The sequence below is a fragment of the Anabrus simplex genome, chromosome 3 (assembly GCF_040414725.1).
Source record: "Anabrus simplex isolate iqAnaSimp1 chromosome 3, ASM4041472v1, whole genome shotgun sequence".
NCBI lineage: Eukaryota > Metazoa > Arthropoda > Insecta > Orthoptera > Tettigoniidae > Anabrus > Anabrus simplex.
In genome coordinates this window covers 235,114,471-235,133,428 of record NC_090267.1, presented here as the reverse complement: position 1 = coordinate 235,133,428, position 18,958 = coordinate 235,114,471, and the positions used below count along the sequence as shown (strand labels likewise).

Genomic DNA, 18,958 nt, shown 5'->3' with positions numbered 1-18,958 from the left:
TTTTTATCTTCATTTTGGTGTATAATACTTCACATTTAAAAGGAAACATGAATTAATACAAAGGATTTTGCATTTGTGTCGATATCTCAAAATCTACTTTTGGCGCTTGGTCAAGTGATGCATAACACCATCCAAATATGTGACAAGGGGTGCAATTTTAGTTTTCAGATATATGACAACGAAAACAGCCTGTACCTTTACAAATAACATCTTATTCTCACTATAAAGTCGTCCTTTGCACTTTCTAATGCATAGCTAGGAGAAAGTGGTCAAGACTGTTAACTGTGTGTCCAGTCAACAAAGGTTGCAGAGATGGAAACAACCATAGTGTCAAAACCTACTGATGCACTATTTCAATCATGGGGGAATAATCAAGTGGAAAAAAGGAGAAATGAGAGATCTAAAAATGACTCTGTATTTATTGAGCAACGTAAACGAGGGATGATGTGGGTAGATTTGGCAGTTGGAGGAATTAGGACGAGAATTGTCTTGGTGTATTCACTATGTGAGGGTGCAAATGAGGATGAAATTAACAAGTTTTATGAAGCATTGAGTGACATCATAGTAGGGTCAACAGCAAGGATAGGATAGTGCTAATAGGCGATTTCAATGTGAGAGTTGGAAATAGAACTGAAGGATACGAAAGGGTTATTGGTACATGTGGAGAAGATATGGAAGCTAATAGGAATGGGAAGCATCTGCTGGACTTCCGTGTTAGTATGGGTTTAGCATTTACGAATACATTCTTCAAGCATAAGGCTATTCACCGCTATACATGGGATGCTAGGGGTACCAGATCCATAATAGTCTATACCATAACCAACTTAAAAAACAGGAAATCTATTAGGAATGTACATGTTTTTCGGGGATTTTTCGATGAAACAGACCACTTTCTGATCTGTAGTGAACTAAGTATCTTTAGGCCTGGGATAGAGAAAGTGAAATCTGTCTCCAAAGAAATGAGTAGAAAATCTCCAGGATGAGGAAATTAGATGTACAGAGAATAATTAGCAGGAAGTTCCGAACAGTGGACAGTAAGCAGGTTCAGGATATAGAAAAAGAATGGGTGGCATACAGGGAATGCCTAGGAACAACTGTGTGTAAAGATGGGAAAAAGCGAACATCTTGGTGGCCTGATGAAGTGAGAGAAGCTTGTAAACCTAAAAAGAAGGCTTATCAGAAATGGCTCCAAACAAGGTCTGATGCAGACAGGGAAATGTACATAGGTGAAAGAAACAGAGCGAAACAAATAGTTATTGAATCGAAAAAGAAGTCATGGGAAGATTTTGGTAATAACCTGGAAAGGCTAGGCCAAGCAGCAGGGGAAACCTTTCCGGGCAGTAATAAAGAATCTTACGAAAGGAGGGGAAAAAGGAAATAAGCAGTGTTTTGGGCAATTCGGGTGAACTCATAATAGATCCCAGGGAATCACTGGACAAGTGGAGGGAATATTTTGAACATCTTCTCAACGTAAAAGGAAATCTTCATGATGGTGTCGCAAACAATGGAGCTCATGGAGAGGAGGAAAATGATGATGGTGAAATTACGCTTGAGGAAGTGGAAAGGATGGTAAATAAACTCCATTGTCATAAAGCAGCATGAACAGATGAAATCAGACCTGAAATGGTGAAGTATAGTGTCAAGGCAGGGATGAAATGGCTTCATAAAGTAGTAAGATTAGCATGAAGTGTTGGTAAGGTACCTTCAGATTGGATAAAATCAGTAATTGCACCTATCTATAAGCAAGGGAACAGGAAGGATTGCAACAACTATCGAGGCATCTCATTGATTAGTATACCAGGCAAAGTATCCACTGGCATCTTGAAAGGGAGGGTACGATCAGTGGTTGAGAGAAAGTTGGATGAAAACCAGTGTGGTTTCAGACCACAGAGGGGCTGTCAGGATCAGATTTTCAGTATGCGCCAGGTAATTGAAACATGTTACGAGAAGAATAGACAGTTGTGTTTATGTTTCGAACATGTAGAGAAAGCATATGACAGGGTACCGAGGTAAAAGATGTTCGCCATACTGGGGGACTATGGAATTAAGGGTAGATTATTAATATCAATCAAAGGCATTAATCTTGCCAATTGGGCTACAGTGAGAATTGATGGTAGATTGAGTTCTTGGTTCAGGGTACTTACAGGGGTTAGACAAGGCTGTAATCTTTCACCTTTGCTGTTCATAGTTTACATGGATCATCTGCTGAAAGGTTTAAATTGGCAGGGAGGGATTCAGTTAGGTAGAAATGTAGTAAGCAGTCTGGCCTATGCTGACGACTTGGTCTTAAATGGCAGATTGTGCCGAAAGCCTGCAGTCTAATATCTTGGAACTTGAAAATAGGTGTAATGAATATGGCATGGAAATTAGTCTTTCAAAGACTAAATTGATGTCAGTAGGTAAGAAATTCAGCGGAATTGAATGTCAGATTGGTGATACGAAGCTGGAACAGGTAGATTTCAAGTATTTATGATGTGTGTTCTCCCAGGATGGTAATAATAGTGCGAGAGATTGAATTAAGGTGCAGTGAAGCTAATGCAGTGAGCTCGCAGTTCCAATCAACAGTATTCTGTAAGAAGGAAGTCAGCTCCCAGACAAAACTATCTTTACAATGGTCTGTTTTCAGACCAACTTTGCTTTATGGGAGCGAAAGCTGGATGGACTCAGGATACCTTATTCATTAGTTAGAAGTAACAGACATGAAAGTAGCGAGAATGATTGCTGGGGCAAACCGATGGGAACAATGGCAGGAGGGTACGATAATGACTAAGTTAGAAATGAACTTTATGGATGAAGCTGTACGTATAAACCTCGGTGGTGGGGTCATGTGAGGCGAATGGAGGAGGATAGGTTACCTAGGAGAATAATCGACTCTGTTATGGAGGGTAAGAGAAGTGGGGGGAGATCAAGACGACAATGGTTTGACCCATTTTCTAACGATTTAAAGATAAGAGGTATAGAAATAAATGAGGCCGCAGCGCTAGTTGCAAATAGAGGATTGTGGTAACATTTAGTAAATTCACAGAGGCTTGCAGACTGAACACTGAAAGGCATAACAGTCTATAATGATCTATGTATGTATGTATGTATGTATGTATGTATGTATGTATGTATGTATGTATGTTATTGGATATCCCAATCACAAGCACCTTGCTTGCTATTGTCACATTTCAGCAGCGTAGTAAGGTACAAAAACCAATTGCTCTCAATTTTATCGACTTCAAGAAAGGTTTTGATAGCATACGTCGGGACTAATCGTAGAACTTCGTAAGAAGTTATTTTATCCCACATAGATTTATTGTCGTCTTCAAAAGCCAATGTCATAACAGCAACTTCTTTGTTGTGTGAGGACTGATAGTGGGAAGTGAACTTCTTCATCAGTACAGGTGTCAGAGAAGGTGGTAGTTATCTTCCTTTCTTTTTCTTCTCACTATCGATTTTGTTGTGCGGAAGGCGCTGATTGGACCAAATGCTTGAATTTGGTGAAATGACCACATGTAACTCGCTGACCATGATTTTGCCGACGTTGCATTGCTGGTGGAAAAAACTAGTACCTCTCTACAAGACATGGCTAACAGTTTAGACACTGAGGCTGAAAAAGTTGGACTGCGTATTAGTGTTGCTAAAACAAAAACATGTTGATTAGTATTCATGCAACTATCACATCGATCACCGTTGTACATTGGCCAGTCGAACAAGCGAAACAATTCGCATACCTCGATAGCATCTTATTGGAAGATGACAGTGTAGATGTTTGCTATAGAATTGGCAAAGCCTCATCAGTCCTTCAGCACTTGTGATTCATCTGGTCTGTTTCACTGGTCGATAAACAGACGAAACTCAAACTTCATAGTGCTTCTCTGGCCAACAATGTTCTATGCTAGTGAAATATGGAAAATTACGGTACAGACAGCACGTATCAGTACAGGTGTATTCCACCTACATTGTTTACACAAAACTTTAGGTGTCACTCGATGTGATTGAGTCATCATTGAGGAAATTTTGCGACAGACCAGCTTTAGGAAATTACAGAATATTGTGGCGGAAAATTGAATACTTCTAGCTGGCCATATTCTTTGCTTACCAGATAGCCGATACTCATAGAATGCTATGCGATGATAGCCACCATGAAGCAGGAGAAAGCTGTGCAGACCACACGAAACATGGCGCCAAATTTTCAAAGCAGACCTACAAATAGTTACATCAGATGGGAGAACGCCTCTTCGAACAGGACTCGTTAACAGAAGATTATTTGTGCTATGCGCTTCGCATAGAAGGAATCGATGATGAATTTGGTGGTCTCGAAGCAAGATCATAAAACAATTTTAGCCATGCTACAGAATACATCATTCAGCATATTATTCACTATATTGTAATAGAACAAATGCTAATAATGAAAACCGATATGTTGACAAGGCATTCAAAAGAAAATTTTGTTTTTCGAGAGTTCACTCACTGAAACAGAGGGTCCTCTATCTAAAGTATCCCATGACATCATAGATACCACCAGTACAATAGGTACTTGAATGTTTATTCTTGTTATATGTTCACTTCACACTATTTACACTTTTTTTGGTGCTATTTACACCATTTGCACTTAAATCTTTAGGCCTACTGCTTAGTTCTGAATGGTATGATAGACTCTGAAACATGGGGCTGGGCTCAGTGGAACATCACAGACGTTGCAGCAATACTAATTGTCTCGTCTATCTTTCTTCAAAATGCAGACCACACACCTCTTGCTGGCATGTTTTCTGGTATTTGTTGGAGGATATAGGTCTGGAAAATGCCTTACTGAGAACCGCCCTATCGTGTCAGTGGGTAATGGTCTAACCATTCTGACAGGTATAACTTCTACTGGGATTGATCCACTGTAATTACTGAATATTTTCTCCACAATATGCAGTCAAATATGCAAGTGACTGAATTTTACACCCTGCTTGAAATACAGAATTTGAATTGAACACAGTGATGTCCAAAAATGGCAACAAATATTGTGATAGTACTGCTCATTTATTTCCTGGTGGTACTGTAAATGACCAAGTACTGGTCGGATAAATCAACTCCCTTCACGTCATCGTATTCATTGCACACTGAATTCTTCCTGTTGGTGTAAAACTATACGAGGTCCAATTTCATCTCTGTAATTTTTTCCCTTATGGCATCCACAATCTTTTCAAAACAAGCATAGACTTCAGCTATAATAGGCTTTCAGGACATCTTCTCCATACACTACTTAGCCTGTCTTCCATCAACCATTCTGTATTCGAATGTGGATTCCTGGTGGAACGTTTCCTTAGGGAAGAGTCTTCCACTTAAAAATTACGTAAAATGTCAATTTCCTGCTCTCTGCTGTGATGGCTAACATTACTGTACACCTCATTTTCTCTGCTCCTGAACTTCTCACCAACACACTACACGCACCTATATTGTTATTTGTATTGTTTTTCAGCATGTTGAAAAACACCCGCATTTGATAGGCATTTCCAATCTGAGGAAGAACATAGTTGTTCTTCTGCCGTAGTCTGATGACAAATTTTTGTAATTCTAGTATCTTATCGGCGTATACTTCTGGAAGTCATTGACAACAGCTTGATGTTCTTCTTAAGCTTAGTCCACTTCTTCGCATAAATTGTACTGCCCATCCTCTGCTGGCTTTAAGATTTTGTGCACTGATGCCCTTCCTTCTCACCGGCTCGCACACTTTAATCTGCAACATTTTTTGTTTTATTTCGTAACCACTGTTTCTCAGTTCTGTAACATACTCTAGCACTTCCTCATCAATTTGTCTATATTTTCCACATTTTTGTGCAATGAAAAGACCACGATGTTTTCTTAGCCATCATTAATTTTTCACTCTGGTTTCGTCAGTATCGTATTAACTTGGCATCAACTGAAAATTCTCGGCCTGCAGCTCTTATTCCGTTCATCCCTGTGGAAGAAAGTACATGCAACTTAGACTCTGCCGTATAACTATTAGGCTTACCCATGTATGTTAGTTTCACTCGCCAGAAAATTTAACTGTTTTGTTGCCCTAAACGTTTTCACAATCTGGTCGCAACTGAGGTAACTGCTGTACTACCTGGACACTGGCTCAGCGCGGGATTCCCAAATGTGGAACTTACGACATCACTGTACCTCCTGCAAGTTATTTTTAACACTAGAACGGCCAAACATTCCTCATACCTATGAAGGCCGCAGGCGGTCATTTTGACCGCTGCCGCTTACTGACATATACCTAGGATCCAGGATCTGGGAAACATGAGAATGTTCAATAATTTATTTTAAAACAACAGTTAACCATTAGGATTTATTGTATACAGATCAATCCGTTGTTAAATATTAATAATTGTTCATATTCTCTCACTTCTAATAGGTAAAAATGAAATATTTCGGCAGACTTGCTATTGAATGCCTTTGTGAAAAATTATGATAAAAATAACGGTCTCTATTTGTTTACAAGCCTATTTAGGCACTTGACAAGCAATTTATGCAAGTTATTACCATACACAAACATTTTCCACAGACTACTTTGTTGTACAAAGAACATGTGTCAGAGGTTTTGTTCTGTTTACAATTGGAGTTCACTTGACATTGTCGTCGCTTACGACTGGCTCATTGAACCTGAATCTGAGGCTCAGGCTGAAGTGTAGGGAGTTCAATCAACCGGGATCTTGTCTTCACAAAATCAGATCTTAGTTCTTGTATTACTTCAAGGATATAATCATGTCGAGAGATTCTCTGTCCCGTAACTTCCTTGTTGACTATCCATGAATTTATTGCTGCTAGATCGAGTACGTTGTAAAATACATGTACAGGCCACCTTCGGCATCCAGCTCTAGTGGAGTATTTACGCGCCATTTGATCAACTATATCCACACCCTACTTAGTTCTGTTATAAAATTCAGTAGTACTAGGGAGCTTCTTGTTATCTTCACTGTCTTGAACGCTTGGGTGTAGAGTGCTTAGCAGAAGCACATTCTTGTTCACTTTTCCTTGATATACTGTGAGAGTAGTGTGATCTTCCTTCTGAAGTACGACAGTCTCGTAGAGATTCATACGTAGTGCTTTGATTGACACCGGGATTTCCTTCCTCACTCGATTGATTGTTCAAACAATGCTAGTTTTCCTCTCTTTCGGTCTCTCAGCCAACTTTACCGATATAAAGAAGTTATCAGTGGTCACGTTACGTCCTTTCATGAGGTATGGGTCCATAAGTGTCATGACAACATTTTCAGGCAGTGACTCAATGGCAGGTCGCATTTCGTCTTTCCCAAGATAAGGAAACCCATTGCACACATACTTAGAATCAACGTCTACCGGTAGCCAGAACTTTATGCCAAATTTATCTGGCTTGTTGGCCATGTACTGCGTGAACCTGCACCGAGCTTTACTGGGGAAGAGTTGTTCATCAGCTGTGACATTCGTTCCTGGTTTATAACACGCATATAAATCTATTCCAAATAGCTGACGCCAAAGCAACTTTATCTGTCTGCAAACGAGTGGATCTAGTTTTACGGAGATAAAAGCGTAAATACCTTAGAATTTCTTTGAATCTGTTTCTTGCCATAGTGTTAGTGAAAACAGAGGGATCCCATAAAGAAGACCACATATGATCTACAGCTAGACTAGTAAGTTTATAAGCTCCACGGGCATATAACAAAGCAATAAAAGCAACTAATTCTTCCAAAGAAATAGACCAATTATTATCCATTGTCTGTCTACGAGCTTCGGTCTCTGTGCACATATTTATATGCTTCAACATGGATGTGTCAATGAATAAACGCCAGGCACTAACCTTGCTGTTAGTCTCTACGTTACGTTTAGCGTGAGAAGTAGGCCCTGCTGCCTCTTTCAAGTACATTTTGAGCAGCCATCTTTCCAGGGGGTTCCTACTACTGTTGACAACAGTCCAAATAGTTGTTCCATCATTACCACATAACTGATCCCCTGGTGCAAATGAAGAAGACTTTACCAGTTCATGACCTCTCCCACCTCGTCCCCTTCCTCTTCGAACAGGTTGCCCACTGCTAAGAGATCGTCCTCTACTGCAAGATTGATCACGGCTGGTTGAAGGAGTAACTGTGTCTATCGTAGGTGCGAAGTCCACTGTGCATATTTTCATCAGCCGAATCACCATCACTATCCGATATATTATCACACTGTTGAGGTATAAAATCCTCATCGTCACTCATTGGGTCTATATCTGATAATGTATCTTCGTCACCTGTCGTCTTCTCCTAGATTTTCAATTTCTGCTAATAATTGAACAGGAGTAAGTTTTTTCCGCCGAGCCATTATTACGCACTATACGACACAAGGGACAGGCACTAACTCGTCCACTCGCAACCACTGCTAGAGGCATACTATTTTTTTTTGCTAGGGGCTTTACGTCGCACCGACACAGATAGGTCTTATGGCGACGATGGGATAGGAAAGACCTAGGAGTTGGAAGGAAGTGGCCGTGGCCTTAATTAAGGTACAGCCCCAGCATTTGCCTGGTGTGAAAATGGGAAACCACGGAAAACCATCTTCAGGGCTGCCGATAGTGGGATTCGAACCTACTATCTCCCGGATGCAAGCTCACAGCCGCGCGCCTCTACGCGCACGGCCAACTCGCCCGGTGGCATACTATTTAGTTACATCGTATGCCCCTTTAGCGCCACTTGTAAATATATCACAGGAAGCAAGCAGTGAGCAGAATAGACCTCTCCGTATTAAGGAAGTGAAGCGGTCAAAATGACCTCTTATGGCCTTCCTAGGTATGAGGGACAATATCGGTGTTCCCTTATTTTCTACGGATGTAATTTTTGGTGTGAATGTACATAACCCTAAAAGATTAAAAGTCGCAAAAGAACAACCTCGTGTGTAAAAAGATTACGAGTGTGGAAATACCTTGAAATTCGCTAACGGTGAAAATGACCGCTCTGGCCGTTCTAGTGTTAAAAGGAGCGCAAGGGAAGGGGTCCAACCTTGACTTCCTGGAAAGCAGATGTTGTAGGTTAGAACATTCCTGTCAACCCCTCCGATTTATGAGGAAATTTTCCGAATTCTCACCTCTTCTTCTGATCTTCTTAATTACTATTGTTTCTTTTGAATTTTAACCAATTTGACGTCCAGTGATATATCTGTTAAAAAGAAAGCACTGCAAATTATTATTCTTTCATGTTTAAATAGTAATACTGTGAATTATTGTAACTAAACAAACTTTATAAGTGTAATATTTTGTGAAATTATATTCAGAACAGGGTGGAATGTTAAAAGTAGATAAAGTACTGTGAGTTGCTAGATAGGCCCTTTATTTTAATATTGTCAGTTTAACTGTCTATTTTGTTACCAAGGCTCTGGTCAGGACCAGGCCAGGTAAGAGGACATCCACTCTACAGAATGTTGCTTTCCTTACCTCTTTCTGTCAGAATTTCTACAAGTCTGGTGGCATGATGTTTTTTATAGAACACATAGAAAATTCACTGTATTGTAACATAATTATCCACCTTACATTAATTATGGACTGTCCAAAATGTAGACAGATTGTGTAGGGAATTACAGATTTTAGCTATGCAGAGACCTGCACGTCTTTCATTCACATGAGACTAGCACTGCAGATGATACTGTGTATGGTGCACTATGTTTATCACTCTCTTATCACCTTAGTCTGACTTTGATATGAAATGGAAGTACCTACCTGATATGAAATTTGATATCCATTGTTTTTTTTAATGTGGTGATGTATTTCTCAGGTGGAAGCTCAACTCCAGTGTTTGATGAGTGAGAACAGTGTGGACTACATGGCAAAATTTGCTGATCTTGCTGCTCAGATAGCTGCAGATGGAGCCAACAAAAAGTGACCAAAAATTGTTCTGAATGTGCATTGCAGTGGAACTCTCTTACAGTACTGCCCGCAGTTCAAGTAGGAATCTTAAAGAATTACTAGTATTTTTTAAATCCTAAAAAATATCCTTTGAAATTTTTAACACAAGTACTGTGTAGGTTTATGAATGAGAAATAAGTACTGTTTTCAGTTAAAATTATATTTAAGACTGTTATGTTAAGTGCTGCTATTATCTGCACTGTTATTGCTATTCACTATTTTTTATTCATCCTGTCATCATCACCATCATCATCATCATCATATAAAACTTTCTGTTTTGAATCTGTTTTCAATTTACAACTTCTGTCTCACTCTACCTTATCCTGCATTGACCCTTATTCCGTAGTCTGATTCATAAATTGCATCACAGAAATCTTAATCTCATGATTTTGCACTACTGTTTTCTTTTTCATGTTTTCTTTTTTATTACTCGTGTCTTTCATGATGTCTATTAGTTTAACTAGAAACCTTAATAATTGTCCCATATGAGGGTAACTTGTATTCCATCTTACTGAATTGCTGTAATATTGTCCATAAAAGCTAATTTAAACCATCAGCATAGTTAATGAATGACAAGAGTATGTCCCTTTATCACATTTTCTTTACCCTCATTGATCATTCATCATGTCTGATCTAAAACTTAATTTATCTGTATTTAAAATACAATTCTGCAGGTTTTTTCTTCTTGTAATTTCTGGCTGTCCTTATATGTATATATTTATTTTCCTTAATAGCTATGTACTACTTTCGTTTCTCTAAGCATGTTACCGTGATCTGCTCTAGGATCTGCAGACCATTTGTGGGTGACTACAAATTAAAACTATAAGGGCATCATGGATGATTTGTTTAAATTGCCTTGACATGTTCAGGTGTGAGCAGTGCCAGACTTAGCCCTGGAACTGTGGTCACTGATAACAGATTGTCTCTGCCCTTTGGGAAAGAGGAGCACTAGTTGTAGATATCAAAACTCTGCAAGAAAAGTTCTTCATTCATAAGAGCTATAGATTAAAACATGTTTTATTTTCCTTTCATTCCTCCCAATATACAGTATGGACAAAATGTCCTGATACATCTATAATACAACCTGTTATGCTATATTTGTGAAATATGAATGAAATTACACTTATTTTTTCTTGGTTATTTATGAAATATGAATAGAAATACAAAAGTTTTTTTATTACACGTTTTGACATCAGTGTGAGTTCCGCCTTGATCTCTGCAGCAATTAATCCAATACTGTGCTCTCATTTTAATGAACAACTTAACAGATGTCTTATGGTGGGTTCGCATTCCACCATCAGAAGCTGTGAAGATGGTTTTCTGTGGTTTCCCATTTTTACACCAGACATTGTTGATTGCAGCATTTGCAACTTGGGGGCAGCTCTCTGGTTGATTTGATAGGCGATTGAGCCACTGATTTGGCGACAGCAACACACATTTCTGCCTGAGTAGAGGGTCTTTCACTTCAGTTTGCTTCACGTCTTTAACACATCTCATGCTAAGAGCTTTCTTCAACTACTTCACCAACTTACCTCTGCTCAGTGGTGCCTTACTAAAACAAGTTCCAAAATTTTGCATGATCTTGCTCATGATTTTTCCATATAAGGCCGCTTGTGTACCTACACAGAAACCACAAGTATCTCCTCCGAACTGAAAATACCTTTATCCACCGTAATACACTCTTAAAATTTGTTGATTTTTGTAATTCATTATTCTGTTGGTTTTTCTATTTCATTCTAATATCATTGTGTTTGTGTTTTGTTCGAAGGTACGCAAGCATCTCCATACGTAAATATACCATAATTTTGTAGGTGTACTGGTACTTTTTGCCCATACTATATAATAACCATCCACTGATTTTAGCTGTTAAGTTTTATTCAAGAGTGCTCAATACTCATCATTCTTACTATTTTGCATGTGCCATAGTTCTGGATAGATGTACAAAATGTCTTCTATAAGTCATGTTGATACGTGGTTTCACTTGGCATGAGAGTTAGCGATGACAAAGGAACTCGCGTATTTTTCACTCTCTGTAAAAGGTCCCTGTATGTTCTGAATGTAAGAGTACTGTAATAGAGTTTCACAATCCTTCTGTTATGTATAAAAGTGTAAATAATCTCACTTGATTCCTTAGGGAAGCAGTAAATATGAGAAACAAATGTTTTATTTCTAATTGTTTTATTTTTGTATGAGAGGCATGTGTTTATAGGGAATTGAAATATTATTACCAACTCTTGGGCCTAGTTTAACAAAGATTTGTAAGCACAATTTGTATTTTTTAAATCTTATAATGGAATCCCATCAATACTAATGTAGTAAAGACTGTGAGTCTCTGTTTCTGTAGATATATATATATATGTATGTATACTGGCTGGTCCACCAGCCCCTAGCGATCCAGTTTTATGCATCCCTTCACATTTACTACAATTCTGAAAGACATCGGTCCGTCTCCCTAAACCGGGGTAGGTTACGTGAATGAATCTTATCCATGAAATTTCAGTGTAATTTTTGTCCCAAATGGAAGATAATAATTGCTTTTACTCAAAGTGTAACATCTGCAGTATGGATACATACTTTACTACCTTAAGCCTACAACTATTTTTCTGCTATGTCGCAGTACTTCCATGTGTGTTTTGTTTGTCTAACACGTTTGTGTGTGATGTCTTTGTTCACTGAAGTTGTTTGAATTACAGTAATTAGGTGTCATTTTCTTCATGTTGCTCATTCGTTTTGTGCCCTAACCATTCATTAAGTGGTTTTTTTTTTTTTTTTGGTCCAGGGATCGTGATATTTTCCTTTCAACAAAAAAATATATTTATTGCTCCAGGGTTCATGCTATTTTGCTGTTTGAACTGCCTGCGCTAGTCATATGGACAAAGATAATGAGAATTCATAGACATAGCACTCCAATTCGTTGGTGCTAATCCTGGACCTCAAGAAAGAAACAAAAGACAGCACGAGCAGCGGAATGCAACATAAGAGAGCCCTGTCTACAGCCAGTAAGTCGTCATCTTCATTTCCCGTTTCCAACTTCCTGGGTCGGGTTGTGAATCAAGGACCTCCATTGCTGCCTGTCTCTCCACCACTCTTCTCCTTTTTTTTAAAAGTACTTCTGGTTTACCTCCCCTCTTCTCTATGCACTCCCACACTGAATCTGTCTGTCTCTTTTGGGGTTTTCCTCGTGGTCTCTTTCCTGTTAACTTCATTGAAAAAGCTTTCTTTGGCACTCTCTCTTCTCCCATTCTCAGCATATGCCCATACCACTTTAGCTTTGTTGTTTCTACCTGTCTTGAAGTTTCAAGATTCCTGTCCTTTTCCTTATGTCTTCATTTCTAATTCTATCCTTTCTGGTCTTGCCCTCGATACCTCTTTGTAATTTCATCTCCGCTGCCTGTATTCTACTCTCCTCTCGTTTTGTTGTAGTCCACGATCCAGCTTTATAGGTTAGTATGGATTCAAGGTTGAATTTAATACTTTCTTACATTTCTTTGGGACATCTTGATTCCACAAAATACCCCTTACACTCTGGTAAAAGCTGTTTCCTTGTTGTATTCTTTTTGCAATTTCCTCGGTAATCTTTCCATCTTCTGTGATCACACTTCCCAAGTACTTGAAACTTTTAACCACTTCCAGAATTTTACCATTCATTTTTATCTTTCCTCTTCGTTCCTTCGTTCCTTCCTTCCCCTTGTCATCACTATTGTTTTACTTTTCTCTGCGCTTACTTTCCTCCCAAATTTTCCTATCGCTTGATTCCATACATCTACTTGTTTTTGCACTTCGTTTCATCACCACCCCGGATCACTATATCATCTGCAAACAAAATGGCTTTTGTTGCCTGTCTTCCCAATCTCTGTTTAATGTTCTTATTGAATTTCATCCATGACTATGATGAATAGTACAGGGGATGGTACACTTTCCTGTCGGAGACCAGTTTCAACTTTAAACCATTTTGTTTTTCCTACACTAGTCTTCACACTGCTAACACAATTTTTGTACATAGCTTTTATCATTTGCACTTTCACTCTGTTAACTTGTTTTTTCCTTAATGTGTCCCATACCAACAACTGTCTGGGCACACTGTCATAAGCCTTCTCATTGTCAAAAAATATCATCACTATGTCTTTTCCAAACTCCCATCTTTTCTCCATAATATGTCTTAACCTATGAACACCTAGCGTTGCATATGTGCAACGGCGTGCCGGTGCTCTTTCCTTTCAATGTATGAAGTTGTTTTCCAGTAAAAGAATGAAAATTGCACGCTTATTCAGTATAGGAAAGTGTTGTGCTTCGTTACGAGTCGGTTAATCAATAGTCACCGGTTGATTGTTGACGAGGTGTATGTTTGAAGTTCGCTATGTATTCCAGCTATCACAATGGCATACCGTAAGAGGTAAGATTCGCCATATAATTTTATGATTTAGAAATAATTAACCTCTTTTAGGAAATCCAGGAAGTAAATTCATCGGAGTTTGAATGTAGCACGATTCCTTTTACAATTAATAACTCATGGGCTAGTGAGATCCACATATTCCCGGCGTTGCATATTCGAAACGTTAGGCGGATCTGTTGTCAAATCACGACCTCATGTACCAATTTGTTATTGACGTAACAACCCTTCGTTGCTGTGCATGCAATTCAAACTCATATACCAGTTTTGTGATGCATATTATCTGGTCAAGAGGTTTTCCAGGGCAGATAAGAAAGTCATCATGGTAGAATGCCCTGTACTATTAGGAATTTATAATACATGTATGGGAGGAACAGATCTCATGGACAAGAGCGTCAACAGATTCTGCGTGGCAGTTAGGAGCAAAAAATGGTGGTGGGCAATTTTTTCATGAATTTTAGAAGTCAGCCTGCAAAATGCTTGGTTCCTCAGCAACATGTCACGGCCTAAAATGACACAGCTTCAGTTCAACCAGGAAGTGACGCAATATTATGTCAAATCCTACGGCACGGAGCCCAGGGGAGCGGGGGAAGATCGCGTACATGAAGTTGTACGGTACGACGGGCGAGTCCACCTTGTGATGTATATCCCAGATAATAAAAGAAGATGGTGTGCGTACAAGAAATGCTCTAGCATAGTCCGTACAGGGTGTGTAAAGTGTGACGTTGGGCTCTGCATAAGTTGCTTCATTCCGTTCCACATAAAGGGACATACAGATCACTGAGTCTTCAGAGAAACCCACAGCAAATGATCACACCAGTAAACTGAAGAATTCTGAATACCCTATCAGTTTTCAATATCATTTTCCAATAAATATATTTTTGATTACCATATGTATATATAATAGGTACTGTAAATAATGTCTTACTGTATATAAACTATTTTATTTTATCTCTTAGTAAATAATCAACTCAGCAATAACATATCTTCTTCTCCACGCTCACTGTCCTCTTATTTTCATTATTTTCTCGAAGAAAACAACATGTATTGGTACCTTGCAGACTAATACTTAAGCGCCTAGCGTTGCACATATGCAACACCCTATATTTCTGAAACTAAACACGTTTGCTTCAAAATAATGGATATTCCTTGAATAATACCCTATCCTAAGAATGTTTATTAAGAAAAATTGAACATTTGAAAAAATAAAAAAATTGGGCGTTCAAGGGTTAATGTAAAGATCAGGTCAAACGTTGATCTGTCTTTCCTAAAACCATACTGTTCTTCTTCCATTTCTCCTAGCTTCCTCCTCAGTCTTCCTTCCAATACTCTCTCAAATATCCTAGCTACATGGGCAATAAGGGTGATCCCTCTGTAGATGTTGCATTCCTTTTTTCACCTTTTTTAAATATCGGGATAATTAAACCCTTTCCCCACTCTTGTGGGATCTCTTTCTTCCTCCATATTATTCTAAATAATACAGCTACTGTAGCCCTATTTGTTCTGCTGCTTTTATCATTTCTATAGTTACCTCATCCACTCCTGCTGCTTTACCGCTCTTCATCTTTTGTATGGCTTCCTCTATTTCTATCATCGATACCTCCATTTCTTGTTCTTCTTCTTTCCCCTTTGTTTCGTCTTGCTCCTTCTCATCTGTGAGTTTACTGTATTTAATATTTAGCAATTCTGAGAAGTATTCATCCCATCTTTTTAGTGTGTCATATCCTTGCGTCAATATCTGCCCTGTTTCAGTTTTTACAAATTTTGTATCTTCTCTATTTTGTAAACTATTCTTCACCAAACCATACAAAACCTTTTTACTTCCCTTTATATCTTCCTGTAAAGTTTCTGTGAAACTTCCCCAGCTCTTCTATTTCTCTTCTGTATTATTCTTTCAAAATCTGCTCTTGGCATTGCTGTCACATCTTCCAGTTGTCTACGTTTCTCCTTCTCCATCAGAATAAGATCAATCATTGCCTTTGTCTTTCTATCTCCCTAATCATATCTAGTTATTTTTTGCGAGTTTGTTTTTTAAACCACGTATTGCCAACAATTAATCCATTCCTTCTACAAAAATCTATTACTAAATCTCCTTCTTCGTCTTGGTTTCCGTAACTATAGGGGCCAATTATCTCTTCTTTTCTCTGTCTGTCTATCTGTCTGTTCCAACATGTTCAGGGCCGATGACCTTCGATGTTAGGCCCCTTAAAACAACAAGCAAGCACCAACATGTTCATTCATGTCTCCCATTATTATAACCTCTTTGTCTTCAATACAACTTTCCAGCTCTTCTAGGAACTCTTCTAAACATTCATCTGCATTCCGCGATAGGGGTGCATAAACCTGTATAAAATCCTTGATTCCACTCTCAAGTCCAAGTCTAACTTCAATTATCCTGTCACTGATCTGGTCAATTTTGTCCATATATTGTGCTAGGTCTTCTCTCAACATAACAGCAACACCATATGTTGCCATCTTTCCTCCACTCCAGTATAATCTATACCCTTTCTTCAGTTCTTTTTGACCTTACCTCTTTCATTTTGTCTCACTTATTGCCATCATTGCTATGTCTTTCTTCTCCATATACTCTATCAGTTCTTCTACCTTGCCATTCAGTCATGACATTGATGATACCAATTCTTGTGATGTCTGGTAGCCCACTTCTCACAGTTTCCTCAGAGCACCAGGAACTGCACATCATTTCAGGGTGACACGCTAGCATTTTCCAAGGCCTCGATTCGCTCGTACTCATTTTATAGGCTGTTTGTATGATGGGTTCGCCACTCCCAAAGGCATTGTATTACCCTCTGCCAGGTTCAAATTAGGCCGCCCCTAACATGGAGTCAGGCACCTTTTGTAGCCGCTTCTCTGGAGTACAGACGCTACGGGTTTGTCCCTTCCACCATCTCTACCATACCGAAGTCCACCTTCTCTGCCGTAGATGCTGTTGAGGTCTTCACCTATAACCCAGGGCAAGGGCCCTCCATATTTATGACCCCTGGAGAGAGGGTGTCCCAGTATTTTAAAGCCCCCAGGAATTGGGCTACCTGATTGGTCCGCGGGTTGTATTGGGTATTTCAACCAGCCCTACGTACAGTAGGGGCCCCCTATCCGCCACCTAGGGATGCGCTCTGTAGGGGTCAGGTTCCGCTGGTTACTTATTGGAAGTTAACCGCACCCACAAAGGCTGAGGTTATTTGCAGAGAGCCAGTAAATACGTATAGATATTTCTCTAGTAACGACATTATTTCTTAATTTACCGCAAATTTTACACTTTATTTGAGTAAAAGCCGTTATTATCTTCCGTTTGGTACAAAAATTACAGTGAAATGTCGTGGATACAATTTGTTCACGTTACCATCGTGGTAATATAACGAGATGTGTGTTTAAGGCTAGAAGACAGCAGGAATCGTAAGCACCATTATTAATTTATTAATTCATTATGGGTACCTCGAATGAACCTGTAAAACGAGTACAGATACTCAGAACACATAGGCTACTTTAAAACAGGAGGTGGATGCACAGACCGGGAACACGGTACTGTATAGGCTGAGAAGTGGGCGCCATAGGTCAAGTGTCACTGTAGCTCACATGGCAAGCGGACGGGGAGATATGTGATAGTGGACAGTGCTTGAGGTAGGAGGTTCGAATCCCACATAAGAATTTTTTTTAACAGCCAGTTGCCTGGGATGTGGTAAGGTTGCATAATTGATAGCTTCCACGGACTGATTTGTTATTTGACCCTGTAAAGGACTGTGTGTAACATTGCATTGGGTATGGTACTAGGTTGGACGAGGATGTGATCATGGTCTGCGGCAGTATAGGCTGCGAAGTGGGCGCCGTAGGTCAAGTGTTGCAGTACCTCACATGGCTAGCGAGCGTTGGGATGTGTGATTGTTGAGAGTGGTCAACAGTTAACAAAGTCAACAGTTGTAGACTTTGATCTTTCACTCTCAGCTCAAGGGTTGGAAGGTTCAAGTCCCATGCAAGTATTTTTTTTTTTTTTAAAGCCACTTGCCTTGGGATGTGGCAAGGTTGTATACTTAATACCAGTATTTTTCACAGACTGATTTATTTGGCCCTGAAGAGGGCCGTTGGTATGGAGCTGGGTGGATAGTGGCTAGGAAACATTTGACAGGATTTCAGTCAGTTATCCACGCCGTTTAACACAGCACCTGCTCGAACTGACAACCTCCGTGATCAATACAGAGCTGCGTGCAATGTTGTAAGGACCGCCTGGCCTGTTGCAACATCTCTGGCGAAACGGATTGGCATGCCTCGGTGATGAGCTGTCTAAGGTGACAAGGACTGGCCTGCTCTTGTGCATACACCAATTGTTTTACATGGCCCCACAGAAAAAATCCAAGGGGTGTAAGATCAGGCGATCTGGCGGGCTAGCAGACAGGTCCTCCCCTTCCTATCCACTTATCAGGATACGTCGCATGGGGATGGTTCTGGACGACCACTGCCGCTTGCGATGGAGCTCCGTCATGTTGAAACCACATCCTACAGCAGTCAAGGAGTGGCATATGTTCCAAAAACAGTGGTAGTTCATCTTGGAGAAACCGCAGATAGCGTTGGCTGGTCAGATGACCCTCAAAGAAATGAGGGTCGATGAGGTGATCGTCCATGATTCCACACCATACATTCACGCCCCACTGTACCTGAAAAGCTGCCTGTCGCACTCAGTGGGGATT

At 39.6% G+C, this 18,958-nt stretch overlaps 1 protein-coding gene across 1 annotated transcript in view; it reads left to right on the top strand.

Annotated features, from left to right (window-relative positions):
* The window catches only part of crm (cramped chromatin regulator), a 350,810-nt gene extending 340,811 nt beyond the window's left edge, over positions 1 to 9,999 (top strand). The window contains exon 15 of the mRNA XM_068226835.1: positions 9,741 to 9,999. Within this exon, the coding sequence (XP_068082936.1) occupies positions 9,741 to 9,848 (108 nt within the window). The 3' untranslated portion in view covers positions 9,849 to 9,999. The remainder of the gene's footprint in view (positions 1 to 9,740) is intronic.
* The last annotated feature ends 8,959 nt before the right edge of the window (positions 10,000 to 18,958 follow it).